Source organism: Dipodomys merriami, unplaced genomic scaffold, assembly GCF_024711535.1.
Source record: "Dipodomys merriami isolate MVZ:Mamm:240054 unplaced genomic scaffold, mDipMer1.0.p SCAF_106, whole genome shotgun sequence".
Lineage (NCBI taxonomy): Eukaryota > Metazoa > Chordata > Mammalia > Rodentia > Heteromyidae > Dipodomys > Dipodomys merriami.
The window spans coordinates 899,738-913,373 of NW_027202338.1; the positions used below are offsets into that span (position 1 = coordinate 899,738).

The following is a 13,636-nucleotide window of genomic DNA, read 5'->3' on the forward strand; positions in this document are numbered from 1 at the left end:
CCCCACGACTGGACTCATAAAACAAAAAACACTTGAACTACACCTCCACTTCCAGCATTTGGTTGCTTATTGGAGTCTCATGATTTGCCTGCCCCAAGCTGGCTTAGCACCACAGTCCTCAGATCTCAGCCTCTTGAGTAGCCAGGATTACAGGCTGGCACCATTAATGTCCAGCTTGATTCCCCCCACCTCTGCTCTTTCTCCCTAGATCTCTGTATGCCTGTGCACCCGCATTTCCTCTCTAGGCCTCCGACTCTCTCTCCCCTCCCGCTACCCTGTCATACTGGAGCCTCTCTCTGGTCAGGCATCTCCCCTCACTCATGACCACACAGTGGCTGCCTATCCCATCCTGCCCATCCTCCTTCCCTTCTTGCTGCTGTTAGCCTGTCTCTCCACTTCTGTGGGCATCTTCCCCACTTTCTCGCTTCTCATTTGTTTCCTCCTTAACACCCACCAATGTTCACTGGGGTATCACTCAGAGCTGAGTCCTTCACTTATACCTCTTTGCTGTGGGAGCAGGGACTGCTTCTGATGCCCACTTCCCAGATGTGGACACTGAGCCCTATCAACTTAAGTCACCTGCCTATCCTCATAGAGCTACTAAGGAGGAGACTGAGATCCAGGGATCACAGTTCAAAGCCAACAGGGGCAAGAAAGTCCGTGAGACACTCATCTCCCATTAGCCACAGAAAGCCGGAAGGGAGCCAGGTGCTGGTGGCTCGTGCCTGTCATCCTAGCTACTCAGAGATGTGAGGATCAAGGTTCGAAGCCAGCCCAGGCAAGAAAGTCCCCATGAGACTCTTATCTCCAGTGAACTACCAGAAAAACCGGAAGTGGCTCTGTAGCTCAAAGTGGAAGAGCACTAGCCTTGAGCAGAAGCGCTCAGGGACAGAGCCCCAGCCCTAACTTGGCTCAGTTTCCTGGGAAGAGATGCCTGGGTTGCTGTGATCACCATTGCCTTTGCTGCTCTGTGGTTCCAGGCCTAGATGAAGAAGAGCTCTGAGCTTGTTAACTATGGCTGTCAGGACTCAATTTGCCCCTCTGGGACCACCTGCTAGACGTACCCGGACTTTCCCGATCTCGTTCTTGTGGATGGAGATGTTGACTCCTAGGGTGGACACGGTGACCTGCTTGACATAGGACACGGAGGGGCTGCCCCGGTTCTCGTTCTTGGTGGTGATGGTGAAGGGCGTCAGGCCCTGGGCGCTGACCCCTGGGCAGAAGGTGGTTGCCAGGACATAGTCACAGGTGCCCTGGAAATCAAAGCTCCAGCCGTCAAAGGAATGGTAGTGAGGATCGCCCCATAGCCAGCACGTGGAGTTGTAGTTGGGCACGCACACGCCCTGGCCGTTTTGGTCTTTGCATGTTTCTTGTGGCCGGCAGGTTACCCCATGGCATGGATCTGAGGGGAGTGGGGGGCAGAGAAGAGAGGGTGTTGATGGGCTGCCTACCCTAAGAACGGCTGTTAGCACTCAGGCATCGGTAGCTCACACCTGTAATCCCAGCTACTCAGGAAGCTGAGATCTGCCAAGCCAAGCAGGAAAGTCTCTGGGACTCTTATCTCCAAGTAACTACCCAAAAGCCCAAAGTGGAGGTATGGCTCAACAGTAGAGCGTTAAACAAACGAACAAAAAACAACTCAGTGGCTGGGAAGGTGGCTCAGTGGTAGAGTGCTTGCCTTGCATGCATGAGGCCCTGGGTTCCATTCCTCAGCACCACATAAGCAGAAAAGGCCAGAAGTGGGGCTGTGGCTCAAGAGGTAGAGGGCTAGTCTTGAGCTGAAGAGCTGAAGAACAGCACCCATGCCTAAAATTCAGGCTCCACACCGACAAAAACAACAACAACAACAACTCAGGGACAGTGCCCAGGCCATGAGTTCAAGCCCTGGGACCTGAACAAGGAGGTCTGGGAGGAATTGCCCACACCTGCTGCAATCTGTACCAGGACTACTGGCTCTGAAGGTTATGGAAGGCAAGACCCGATCCCAGGGCCCAAGACCACACCTGGGCAGTCCTTCAAGTTCTGACACTCGGACTGTATGATGGACTGGACACAGTCCAGTATCACAGGTTCTCACAGCTGAGATCCAGGCCTTGAAGGGGGCCAAACTCAGAGCACTGGCATCGCTCAAGTCCCTGTCATCCACCCTGGGTCCCACAGCCCAGTACCTTTAGTAACACAGCTCAGGACACCTCCGGAGGGCTCGCACACCTGGCCTGGCTTGCAGCTGTGGTCCTGGCACACCATACCCTCGCCAGCATGGCACACACACTTCTGCTGGCAGCCATTGAGGAGGACCGTCTGCTCCGGCTGTGGGGACAGAGGAAACAGTCATCTATGAGAGATGCAGAGGGGTCTGGCGGGCTGGCGCTCCGCAGGACGGTCCCTTGGCAGATATGAGTGCACAGTGTCGCAGTGGGCCTCGTCCCATTCACACACTCACTCCCTTGCACGCATTCACTCGCTCATGCATTGTGTAACACGCCCTAGGCAGCTGGGGTGTCTGAACCCCAGAGTCGCACAGCAGAGAAGGCTGGAGAAATATGCCTGGGTTTGAGCTGGCTCTGCTATTTCCAAACTGCCCATCACCTGACCTCTGCCTCCCCTTGGTTTCCTCATCTGTAAGTTGCAGATAATCCCGGCACCAGATAAAGAAAGTAGAATGGAGTGGATATGTCCAGGTGTAGAAGGAGGAGGGGCAAAGGTCAAGGAAGACTGGGAAACTGCTGGTTTGTGTGAGTGTGTGTGTGTGCGTGGGCGCACACAGGCACGCGTGCGTGCTTGAACTCAGGACCTCACATTCTCACTTGGCTTTTTTTTTTTTTTTTTGCACAAGGCTGGCTCTTTACCTCTTGAGCCATATCTCTGCTTCTTTTTGGTAGTTTAATGGGAATTAAAGTTTTAGGGAAGTTGGTGCGGGTGGCTCACACCTGTCATTCTAGCTACTCAGGAGGCTGAGATCTGAGGATTGTGGTTCAAAGCCAGCCCAGGCAGAAAAGTTTGTGAAACCCTTATTTCCAATTAATTATTCAAAAACTAGAAGTAGAGCTGTGGCTCAAAGTGGCAGAGCGCTAGCCTTGAGCCAAAGGAGCTCCCCATGACCACCACCAACAAATAATCTTAGAGACTTTTCTGCCCGAGTTGACTTTGAACCCTGATTCTCAGATCTGAGCCTCCCAAATATCTAAGATTACGGGCATGAGCCACCAGCTCCTGCCAAGCTATACTTTCACCTGAGGAGTCAGGGAAGGGTTTAAAGATTCCAAACCCACAGACATATTTAGACGGGCCTTTCCTATGGCCCTGTGGAGGGTCATAGGATCACAGGAAGTACCAGTGGGGGCGTGGGGGAAGCAGGATGGACCAAGACGAGGCCAGGCAAGGGGCAGATGGGAGCCCTGTTCAGAAGGCTGTGGAGCTGATGGGCGTGGAGGGCAGGGGTGTGTCTAGAACGAAGTCAGGCGCTCTGCCCTGGATGCGGAGGTTTCCTACCTTGTAGTAGGCCCCGTCGTGGTAACAGCCACACTCCTGGATGGGCACGCATGCTGTTCCGTTGTACAGGAAGCCGGAGTCACACTCACAGCCCTCTGCACAACCGCCTGGGCAGTGCGGGCTGGAGCTAATAGCCCAGCACCCCAGGGAGCAGGTGTCTGCGCAGAGCTCATAGTGGCTGTGAGGAGGGCACTTCATGGCTGTAAGAAAGGGGGTGCTGATGAGAACGCAGGGCATGCTTCAGGGCGTTGAGTCCACGCCCTTTTTATTGTTGTTGTCGGTCATGGGGCTTGAACTCGGGGCCTGGGTGCTATCCTTGAGCTCTTTTTGCTCAAGGCTAGTGCTCTGCCACTTTGAGCCACAGCCCTACTTCCAGTTTTCTGGTGGTTCATTGAAGAGAAGAGTCTCACAGATTTTCCTGCCCGGGCTGGCATCGAACTGTGATCCTCAGATCTCAGCGTCCTGAGTAGCTAGGATGACAGGTGTGAGCCACCGGCGCCCAGCTTAAGTCCACACTCTCCTGTGCCTCGACCTCCCCTCTCCCCATCCCCTCGATGGATGCCCCCCCCTCTCCCCCCCACCCCGTGACTCACGACAGAAAGACTCCGTCCGCCAGGGTTCCACTTGACCTTCCATTGCCTGGCACGCACTCACATAAGCGTGGATGTGGTCACAGAGAATGCTCAGATTCCCACCGGCCTGGCAGAGATCGAACACACAGTCTTGCAGGGGACCCTGGGGATCGAGCAGCTGGTGGCAGGCAGCCAGGGGTCCCGTGGGCTTGGTGAGGAATCCACAGAACTCTTCGTTCTGGTACTGGCTCTCCAGCTCGGGGCTGCACTGGGCATTGCAGTCTTCTCCTGGTTTGCATTCGGGTACCGGCGCGCAAGGAGAGTCGGGAACTTTTTCTTCCCAGGAGTTACCAAACTCGTTGGGGTTGGCTGCTTGGGAGCCGTCGGGCTTCTGCAGGTCATCCTTGGAGTCACCGTTGTAATCTCCACACAAGCCACACATCTGCTGGTAGTAGTTGCCTGGGATGGTGACCCTCACATTGTACATCAGGTCATAGGTCACCCGCAGACCAAAGTCGGTCTCTATCACCACATCGGAGCCATGCTGGTAGACATGGATCTGGCCCTCAGCCAGCAGCACGGGCAAGTTCATGTCCACACCGTTCACCTGGGAGATAAAGGGCAGCAAACATGATGGGGGTGGTCTGGCCTTCCAATGTCCCCTGTCTCATCTTCCCATGACCTTATCTCTCTTTTTTTGGGGGGGGGGGTCTGGTCATGGGGCCTGAACTCTGGGCCTGGGTGCTGTCCCTCAGCTCTTCAGCTCAAGGCTAGCGCTCTACCACTTGAGCCGTAGCACCACTTCCAGCTTTTTTCTTTTTGCTTATGTGGTGCTGGGGAATCGAACCCAGGGCCTCAGGCATGCAAGGCCAGCGCTCTACCACTGAGCCACCTTCCCAGCCCCTGCCTTTTTTTTTTTTAAAGCATGTCCCCCTTGGGGGTCTGTGTTCCCCTTTCCGATCCTCCCCCACCTGTGGTCCTCCCTACCAGGGCCTCGCCCCTCCCCCTCCCCACTCACCGTGACCTTCCACCGTTGCTGCTCCAGCTTCAGGGTGTAATTGGCCACGAGGACCGTGATGGCCTTGGTCACGCTCACTTTGCCATTGCCCCAGGCCTTGTTCTCCTGCAGGACGGTGAACTGAGGCAGGCCGGGCCGGTTCCCGCATGTCTGAGCCAGCACGTACACACAGGTGCCCATGAAGTCGAAGCGGTGGCCATCAAAGGTGGTGTAATGGGGGTCTCCTGACGCCTGGCACGTGGTGCTGCCCACAGCTACGCATCCCAGGACGCCATTGGACGGCTGGCAGGCCTCGTGCGGGCCGCAGGACGAGGGCTCACAGGACACCAGGCCGCCCTCTTGGCAGTGGCAGAGGGAATTGCACTCGGGGCCCGGGTAGAAGGTCTGGCCGGGTAGGTAGTACGACCCCTCGTGGACGCAGCCGCAGGAGGACAGGGGCACGCAGGCCTCACCGCTGAGCGCATAGCCATCGTCACACACGCAGCTCTCTTGGCATTCGGAGCCGCAGCCCCCTGGCACGGGAAGGTCTCCACAGGACAGCGGGCAGCCGTAGGAACACGGTTCGTAGTGGCTGTGGGGAGGGCAGCTCAGGGCTGTGGGGAGAGGGGCCAGAGTCAGCCAGAATCCTTCAGCTGGGTGCTAGCGGCTCCCGCCTGTCATCCTAGCTACTCAGGAGGCTGGGATCCAGAGGATCGAGGTTCAGAGAGACAACTGTAGGAGATTCTTATCTCCAATGAGCTAGCCCAAAGCTGGAAGTGGAGGTGTGGCTCAAGTGGCTGATTGCCAGCCTGGAGGAGGAAAAGCCCACCTAAAGTGGAAGGCCCTGGACTAGGAAGGTAGCTCCGTGGTAGAGTGTTCACCTTGCATTCATGAGGTCCTGGGTTCGATTCTTCAGCACCACATAAGCAGAAAAAAAAAAGCCGGAAGTGGTGCTGTGGCTCAAGTGGTAGAAATGCTAGCCTTGAGCTGAAGAGCTGAGGGACAGCGCCCAGGCCCAGTGTTCAGGCCCCACGACCAGACCCCCCCCCAAAAAAAATTATTATAGTAGGGGCTGGGAATGTGGCTTAGTGGCAGAGTGTTTCCCTTGCATGCATGAAACCCTAGGTTCCATTCCTCAGCACCACATAAACAGAAAAGGCCAGAAGAGGCGCTGTGGCTCAAGTGTTAGAATGCTAGCCTTGAGCAAAAGATGTTATGGGACAGTGCCCAGGCCCTGAGTTCAAGCCCCAGGACTGGCACCTGTGGCTCACACCTGTAATCCAAGTAACTCAGGAGGCTGAGATCTAAGGATCACGGTTCAGAGCCAGCCTGAGCAGGAAAAGTCCTAAGATTCTGATCTTCAATAAACCACCAGAAAACTGGAAGTGGAGCTATGGCTTAAGTGGTAAAGCACTAGCCTTGAGCTGAAGAGCTTAGAGACAGCGCCCAGGCCTGAGTTCAAGCCCCACAACTGACAGAAATAATAATAATAATAATAGAATGAAAGTGATCAAAGTTACAGTAATGAATAACGGAAGGGCATGCTAGGTACTCACGACAAAGCTCCTCCGTCCTCCATGGGTACACAGTGGCCCCTGCAGCCTGGCACGCAGCGGCGTACGCGGCCAGGGCATCACACAACGGTCTAGACTGGCCCGGAAACAGGCAGCGGTCGTAGACACAGTCACGCAGGGCGCCCTGGGGGTCCAGCTCGCTGTGACACTCCCGGAACGGCCCCTCGGGGTCAGCCAGGATCCCGCACTCCTTCTTATTCTGCAGCTGCTCGGCGATGAGCGAGCCCAGGTTGGGACAGTCTCCCGGTTCCGTGGCTTCACAGCCCGGCCGGCTCTCCTCCTGCCAGCTGTTCCCGAAGGCCAGCGCGCTGGCAGCCTGGCCGCCGCCTCGCAGGGCCAAGTCATCCTCTGGGTTGCCATTAAAGTTCCCGCAGAGCCCACAGAGGGCTTCGGCGTAACTGCTGGGCACTTTGGCGGTCACGTGGGCATCCCAGTTGTAGGTGACCGTCAGGGCAAAGTCTGTTCTCACCACGGCATGGTTTCCCTGGCGGAACACCTGCACTTTGCCGTTGGCTGCTTGGAAGGGCAGGTAGCGAAGGACGCCATCCACCTGGGCACAGATGCCAACTGGTCAGCGTATCCATAAGGTGGTGGCTCAACCCTGGCTCACTCGGCTCCAGCAATCCTCCCTCTCCCCTCCCCCACGGTCACCACCTGGCGATTCTCTTCAACACATTCTGCTTGGTCCTGGGTGCCTCAGGACCTTTGCACTTGCTGTGTCCTCTGCCTATCATCCCTCATCTTTCAAATGTAAAAGGGAAATCCAAGTCTCTAATTCCTGGTCTTCAAATCCTGCCTGGTTCTGTCTCCTCATTACTTGGCAGACCTTCAAACGTCCCAGACCTCAGGACCTTTGTCTGAAACACCAATGGCCGTTGTGGCTGCTTTAGTTCTGGCTTTCAAGGCTCAACCCAGCCCCAAGACTTACTGTACCCTGGGGTTGTAATATTCCCTCCTTCTTGTGCATCCCTAGTCTCCTCTCTAGCTAACACCATTCTGTTGCTCCTCATTCTTTAAACATTGAGCCTTTCAGCAGGGTACCAGTGCTCTTGCCTGTAATCCTAGCTACTCAGGAGGCTGAGATCTGAGGGTCTGGGTCAAAGCCAGCCTAGGATGGAAAGTCTATGAGACTCTTATCTCCAAATGAGCCACCAAAAAGCTGGTGTCATGCTTTATGCCTGGGCTGCTTGGGCAGTTTGGCCTGTGATCCTCCTGCTTTTGCTTAACCATCTCAGAACAGCTGTGCACCACAGTGCCCAGTCATTGGGTTGAGATGAATTCCTTCTAACACCCCACTTCATACCCCAGGACTGGCCTGGAGCCCTGATCCCCCCATCGATGCTCCTCAGTAGCTAGGATTACAGGCTTGAACCACTCTGACCCACACTACTATCCCAGACTTTTTTCCCCCCCCCAGATCTTTTTTTTTTTCCCCCTTGGCCAGTCCTGGGGCTTGAACTCAGGGCCTGGGCACTTGTCCCTGAGCTTCTTTTGCTCAAGGCTAGCGCTCTACCACTTGAGCCACAGTATCACTTCTGGCTTTGAGGAATGGAGCCCAAGGCTTCATGGATGCTAAGCAAGCACTCTACCACTAAGCCACATTCCTAGCCCACTTTGTTGCTGTTGTTGTTATTATTGTTGATGTTGTTAATGATACTGGGACTGAAACTCAGGGTTTGGGGCACTGTCCTTCAGCTCTTCAGCTCAAGGTGAGCGCTCTATCACTTGAGCCACAGTACCACTTCCGGTTTTCTGGTGGTTTATTGGAGATAAGAGTCTCACAGACTTTCCTGCCCAGGCTGGCTTTGAACCTCGATCCTCAGATCTCAGCCTCCTAAGTAACTAGAATGACAGATGTGAGCCACCAGTGCCTGGACCTTTGTTTTTGTTTGTTTGTTTGTTTGTTTGTTTGTTTGTTTTGGGTCCGGTCGTGGGGCCTGAACTCTGGGCCTGGGCGCTGTCCCTCAGCTCTTCAGCTCAAGGCTAGGGCCCTACCACTTGAGCCACAGCGCCACTTCCAGCTTTTTTCTTTTTGCTTATGTGGTGCTGAGGAATCGAACCCGCGGCCTCAGGCATGCAAGGCAAGCGCTCTACCACTGAGCCACCTTCCCAGCCTTGGACCTTTGTTTTTGATCAAGGCTAGTGTTCTACCAACTGGAGGCCTAAACTCCATTTGTGGCTTCTGGGGGAGTCATTGGAGATAGGCACCTCACAGACTTTCCTTCCTCGGGGCTGGCTTCGAACCTCCGTCCTCAGCCAGTCCCCTGCCCACACTCCATCACTCACCAGCACTTGACCTGGGTGCTCCCTGCGCACTTCCACAGTCACACCGTGGGCTTCCACCCGCACGGCCCGCGTGTAGCTCACGCTCTGGCTGCCCCGATGCTCGTTCTCCACCAGCACCCGGAAGGCGGGCAGCGCCGCATTCTGCCCGCAGGCCCCCACCAGCAGGTAGGTACAGGTGCCCATGAAGTCAAAGCGCCGGCCATCGAAGCTGAGGTAGTGTGGGTCCCCGGATGCCTCACAGCTGGCGAAGCTGTCCGGGTAGCAACCCTGGAGGCCGTTCTGGACGCGGCAGCGCTCACCCGTGGGGCAGCCCTGCGTGTCCCGGCAGGTCACCTGCCCCGTGGCTCCATCGCAGGCGCAGCGACGCCGGCAGCGGTCATCTTCCCACACCTCCTCGCCCGCCACGAGTGGACGGCCCTGGAAGGTGCAGCCACAGGAGGAGGCCGGCACGCAGGCCCCGCCGCTGGCCACGAAGCCCGGGAGGCACACGCAGCCCTCCACGCACGGCCGCTCGGAGCAGTTGGCTGGAGCCGCTTCGGAATTGCAGGAGGCCGGGCAGGCGGGGCTGCAGAGCTCGTAGCGGCTGTTGGCTGGGCAGCACAGGGCTGTGGGAATCAGGAGAGGTTGGATCAAGCTGGAGGAGATCCCCCCCCCCAGGCTCTGCTCTGCTCACTATATAGGAGCCTTTTTTTCTCCCTATCTGTCCAGACAGAAGAACCTCTAAAGAAGGAATCCTAGGGAGGGACACTGTGGCGTAGTAGTTGAGTGCTTGGCTAGCATGCATGAAGCCCTGGGTTCAATTCTTTGGTACGGCATACAGAGAAAAAGCCGGAAGTGGTGATTCAAGTGGTAGAGTGCTAGCTTTGAGCAAAAGAAGCTCAGGGACAGTGCTCAGGCCCTGAGTTCAAGCCCCAGGACTGGCAAAAAATAAAAATAAAGGAATCCTATCAAGTCCCTCCTTTAATCTGCCTCCATCGCTCATTGGCCTCCTCTGTCTCACTCTACTCCATCTCCCTCAGACTTCTTCCTACCCCAGGGCCTTTGCATTGGCTGTTCCCTCAGCCTGTATCACCTTTCCCTCATTGCAGCATGAGCTATATAGACTGTGGGAGTCTAGAAGGCCTGGCTTCAAGTCCCAGCTCTCCCCTGTGACCATGAGGCAACAGCTCGGCTCTCCATCCGCTCCGTGTCCCCATCAGTGCTGGGTGGTTGTGAGGGTTCATGGTAAGGGGCACTGCTGAATCCCCAGCACCTAGGCCTAGCCCGGCCCTCGACAGATGACCAGGAAATCCTGCCCAAGTGAGTTGAGAGATGGATGAACTCACTGGTGTCTCTTTGATGCCAGATACAGAGGAGCCAGGATGGGGGAGGGGGCAGCATTAGTGCATGACAGAGATACAGCAACAATGCAGACAAATCCACCACAACCCCAGACCCTCCCCTGCTGGACCAGGAACTTTCTCTGCTGTCCCACAGTACCCTTTGGTATCCCTCTTCCTGCTCCCAACTTCTCTGCTTGAGTCTCCTGTATGTATCCCCCAACTATAGGCTCGTGGTGGCAGAGCCGGGAAGGTGTGTGTGGGGGTTATCATTATATCTTTCTTGGCACCCCCAACATCAAGATGAAACCACAAGCCAGGCACAGGTGATTCAGGTCTGTCATCCTAGCTACTCAGGAGGCTGAGAGCTGAGGATCGCAGTTTGAGGCCAGCTAGAGGAAGAAAGTCACTAAGACTCTAATGAACCATCCCAAAGCCAAGGTGGGGTATAGCTCAAGTGGTAGAACCCTAGCCTTAAGGGGAAAATAAAGCCAAGCAAGAGCACAAGGACGTGAGTTCAAATCCCAGGACTGGCGCATGAGGGTTATTTTTTGTTCCCCCCTACCATCCCACCACCATGCCCCTCCTCGCCCAAGGGGGCGTCACTCACGGCAGTCTGCTTGCGGCCTCCAATTCCCAACCGAGATCCCCATCTCCACGCAGGCCTGGGCATAGGCGCTGAGCCCCCGGCACAGACTGAGCCGCTCCCCACCCGTCACGCACAAGTCGTACACGCAGTTCTCCAGGAAGGGCCGGGGGTCCAGGGCCTCGTGGCAGGTGGCGAAGGGGCCTGAGGGCAGGGTGAGCATGCCACACAGCCGGTCCCCCTGGTAGTGCTGGGCCTGGCCCGTGGTGCAGGCCGGACAGCTGCCCTGACAGCCGTCATCACACAGATAGTCCCCGTCATCCAGCTTCCAGCTGTTGGCGAACTCCACGGGGTCGGGCGCCTGCGTCTCATCGGGCGTCAGGAAGTCATCGGCCGGGTCCCCGTTGTAATTGCCACACAGGCCACACACCTGGCCCTGGAAGCGCTGGGGCAGGCTCAGGGTCAGCTGGCAGTCCCAGTTGTAGGTGACCACAAGCCCGAAGTCCAGCTCCACCACGCCCCGGGTGCCACTCTGGTACACACGCAGGCGACCCTGGTTCAGGGAGGCTGGCAGGCGTGAGCGCTGGTTGTCGATCTGCACATGGATGGGGGCGATCAGACACCTGTGTGAGTGTACCCCACTCTCCCCAGCCCGGCCTTGTACCTCTGCCCATCTACTTCTTCTTCTGTTCCAACCACAGAAAAAGCTTTTTTTTTTTTTTTTTTTTGGTCGGTTGTGGTGGGGCTTGAACTTTGGGCCTGGGCACTGTCCCTCAGCTCTTTAGCTCAAGGCTAGCGCTCTACCACTGGAGCCACCTTCCCAGCCCACTTTTTTTGGGGGGGTTGGTTGTGGGGCTTGAACTCAGGGCCCGCAGTGTTGTCCCTGAAGATTTTGTTTGCTCTAACAATCTACCACTTAGAACCATAGAGCCACTTCTGGTTTTCTTGGTGGTTCATTGGAGATAAGAGTCTCCTGGCCTTACCTGCCCCAAGCTGGCTTCGAACCTTAATCCTCAGATCTCAGCCTCCTGAGTAGCTAGGATAACAGGTGTGAGCCACCAGCACTCAACTCCTACTGGCATTGTTTCTCCCTTGACCCTTGCTTCTAACATTTGTAGAAGCTGGTTTGGTGGAGAAGGAAAGATTCAGATACTGCTAGGAGCCAGGGGCTCATGCCTGCCAGCCTAGCTACTCAGGAGGCTGAGATCTGAGGATCACAGTTCAAAGCCAGCCCAGGCAGGAAAGTCCAGGAGGCTCTTATCTCTAGTTAACCACCAGAAAACTGCAAGTGGCAAAGTGGCAGAGCACTGGCCTTGAGCTGAAGAGCTCAGGGACAACACCCAGGCCCAGGGTTCAAGTCCCACGACCAAAAATTAAAAAAAAAAAAAAAAAAAAGAACAAGTTTCAGATAGTGAGTCTCCATTTGGGCTTCTCATGGAGGGGCTCATACCTCTGGGTGAAGCTGTGGCTCTTTCTCCTGCTTCAGACCAACAGCTCTGCCATTTGAAACCCCAACCCCTTCCGGGGGACACTCACCCTGGCGAAGCCATTTTCCCCTCGGACCAGGGACACCGAGTGGCTGTAGGCGTGCACAGTGACCAGGCCTACATAGGAGACCTGGCGGCTGCTTCGGTGTTCGTTCTTGGCTTCCACGCTGAAGGCTGGCAGGGTGGAGTCGGAGCCACACAGCTCAGCCATGGTGTAGGAGCAGGTGCCCATCATATCATAACGACGGCCATCGAAGGTGGTATAGTGCGGGTCGCCCTGGGCACGGCACACAGCTGTTGGCTCGGTGGGGCAGGAGGCCTTCCCGCCTGCCATCTGGCAGCGCTGCCCAGCTGCGCAGTGCACGCCCTTGCAGGACGGCTCTGCTGGGGGCAGCACAACTGAAGAGGGAAGAAAGTGTTCAGAGAAAGCATAAAGGGGCTGGGAAGATGGCTTAGTGGTAGAGTGCTTGCCTAGCATGCAGGAAGTCCCGGGTTCGAGTCCTCAGTTCCACATACACAGAAAAAGCCGGAAGTAGTGTTGTGGCTCAAGTGGTAGAGTGCTAGCCTTGAGCAAAAGAAGAAGCTAAGGCACAGCCCCTAGGTCCTGAGTTCAAGCCCCAGGACTGGTTACAAAAAAAAAGTCCATGAGCCATGTGGCTCATGCCCAGCTACTCAAGAGGCTGAGATCTGAGGATCAAGGTTCAAAGCCCAGTCCAGGTAGGAAAGTCAGTGAGACTCTTACCATCAATGAGCCACCAAAAAGAAAAAAAGAAGCTACAAGTAGAGCTGTGGCTCAAGTAGTAGAGTACTAGCCTTGAGCAAAAAGGCTGAGGGAAATAGCCCTTCCTGGCCAGATGTCCTCTCAAAAATTCCTCAGTTCTGGGGCTGGGAAGGTGGCTCAGTGGTAGAGCGCTTGCCTTGCATGCATGAGGCCCTGGGTTCAATTCCTCAGCACCACATAAGCAAAAAGAAAAAAGCCGGAAGTGGCGCTGTGGCTCAAGTGGTAGAGCGCTAGCCTTGAGCTGAAGAGCTGAGGGACAGCACCCAGGCCCAGAGTTCAAACCCCAGGACTGGTGCACACACATGCATGTGTGTACACAACTACATACATGTACACATGTGTAGAAACACACACACACACACACACACACACACACACACACACACACACACACACACACGACTTTAAGGATTCCCTGAGCCACCACCCTTTCTCTTGTGCTGGGACCGTCTGCAGGGGATAAAACCTGGAAATCCCCGTGTAAACTGCGAGCAGATGACTCATTGCCAGCAAACTATATCTAACCATCCAGACATCTTCAC

General features: G+C 55.8%; 1 protein-coding gene across 1 annotated transcript in view; it reads right to left on the minus strand.

Moving 5' to 3' along the window:
- LOC138812740 (IgGFc-binding protein-like) overlaps nucleotides 1-13,636 on the minus strand; it is a 30,058-nt gene that overhangs the window by 14,552 nt on the left and 1,870 nt on the right. Inside the window, exons 2-10 of the mRNA XM_070000867.1 lie at nucleotides 12,363-12,712; nucleotides 10,851-11,421; nucleotides 8,922-9,526; nucleotides 6,618-7,185; nucleotides 5,083-5,675; nucleotides 4,086-4,671; nucleotides 3,493-3,692; nucleotides 2,169-2,310; nucleotides 1,065-1,402 (exon numbers count right to left, since the gene is read on the minus strand). Coding sequence (XP_069856968.1) covers nucleotides 1,065-1,402; nucleotides 2,169-2,310; nucleotides 3,493-3,692; nucleotides 4,086-4,671; nucleotides 5,083-5,675; nucleotides 6,618-7,185; nucleotides 8,922-9,526; nucleotides 10,851-11,421; nucleotides 12,363-12,712 — 3,953 coding nt within the window. The remainder of the gene's footprint in view (nucleotides 1-1,064; nucleotides 1,403-2,168; nucleotides 2,311-3,492; nucleotides 3,693-4,085; nucleotides 4,672-5,082; nucleotides 5,676-6,617; nucleotides 7,186-8,921; nucleotides 9,527-10,850; nucleotides 11,422-12,362; nucleotides 12,713-13,636) is intronic.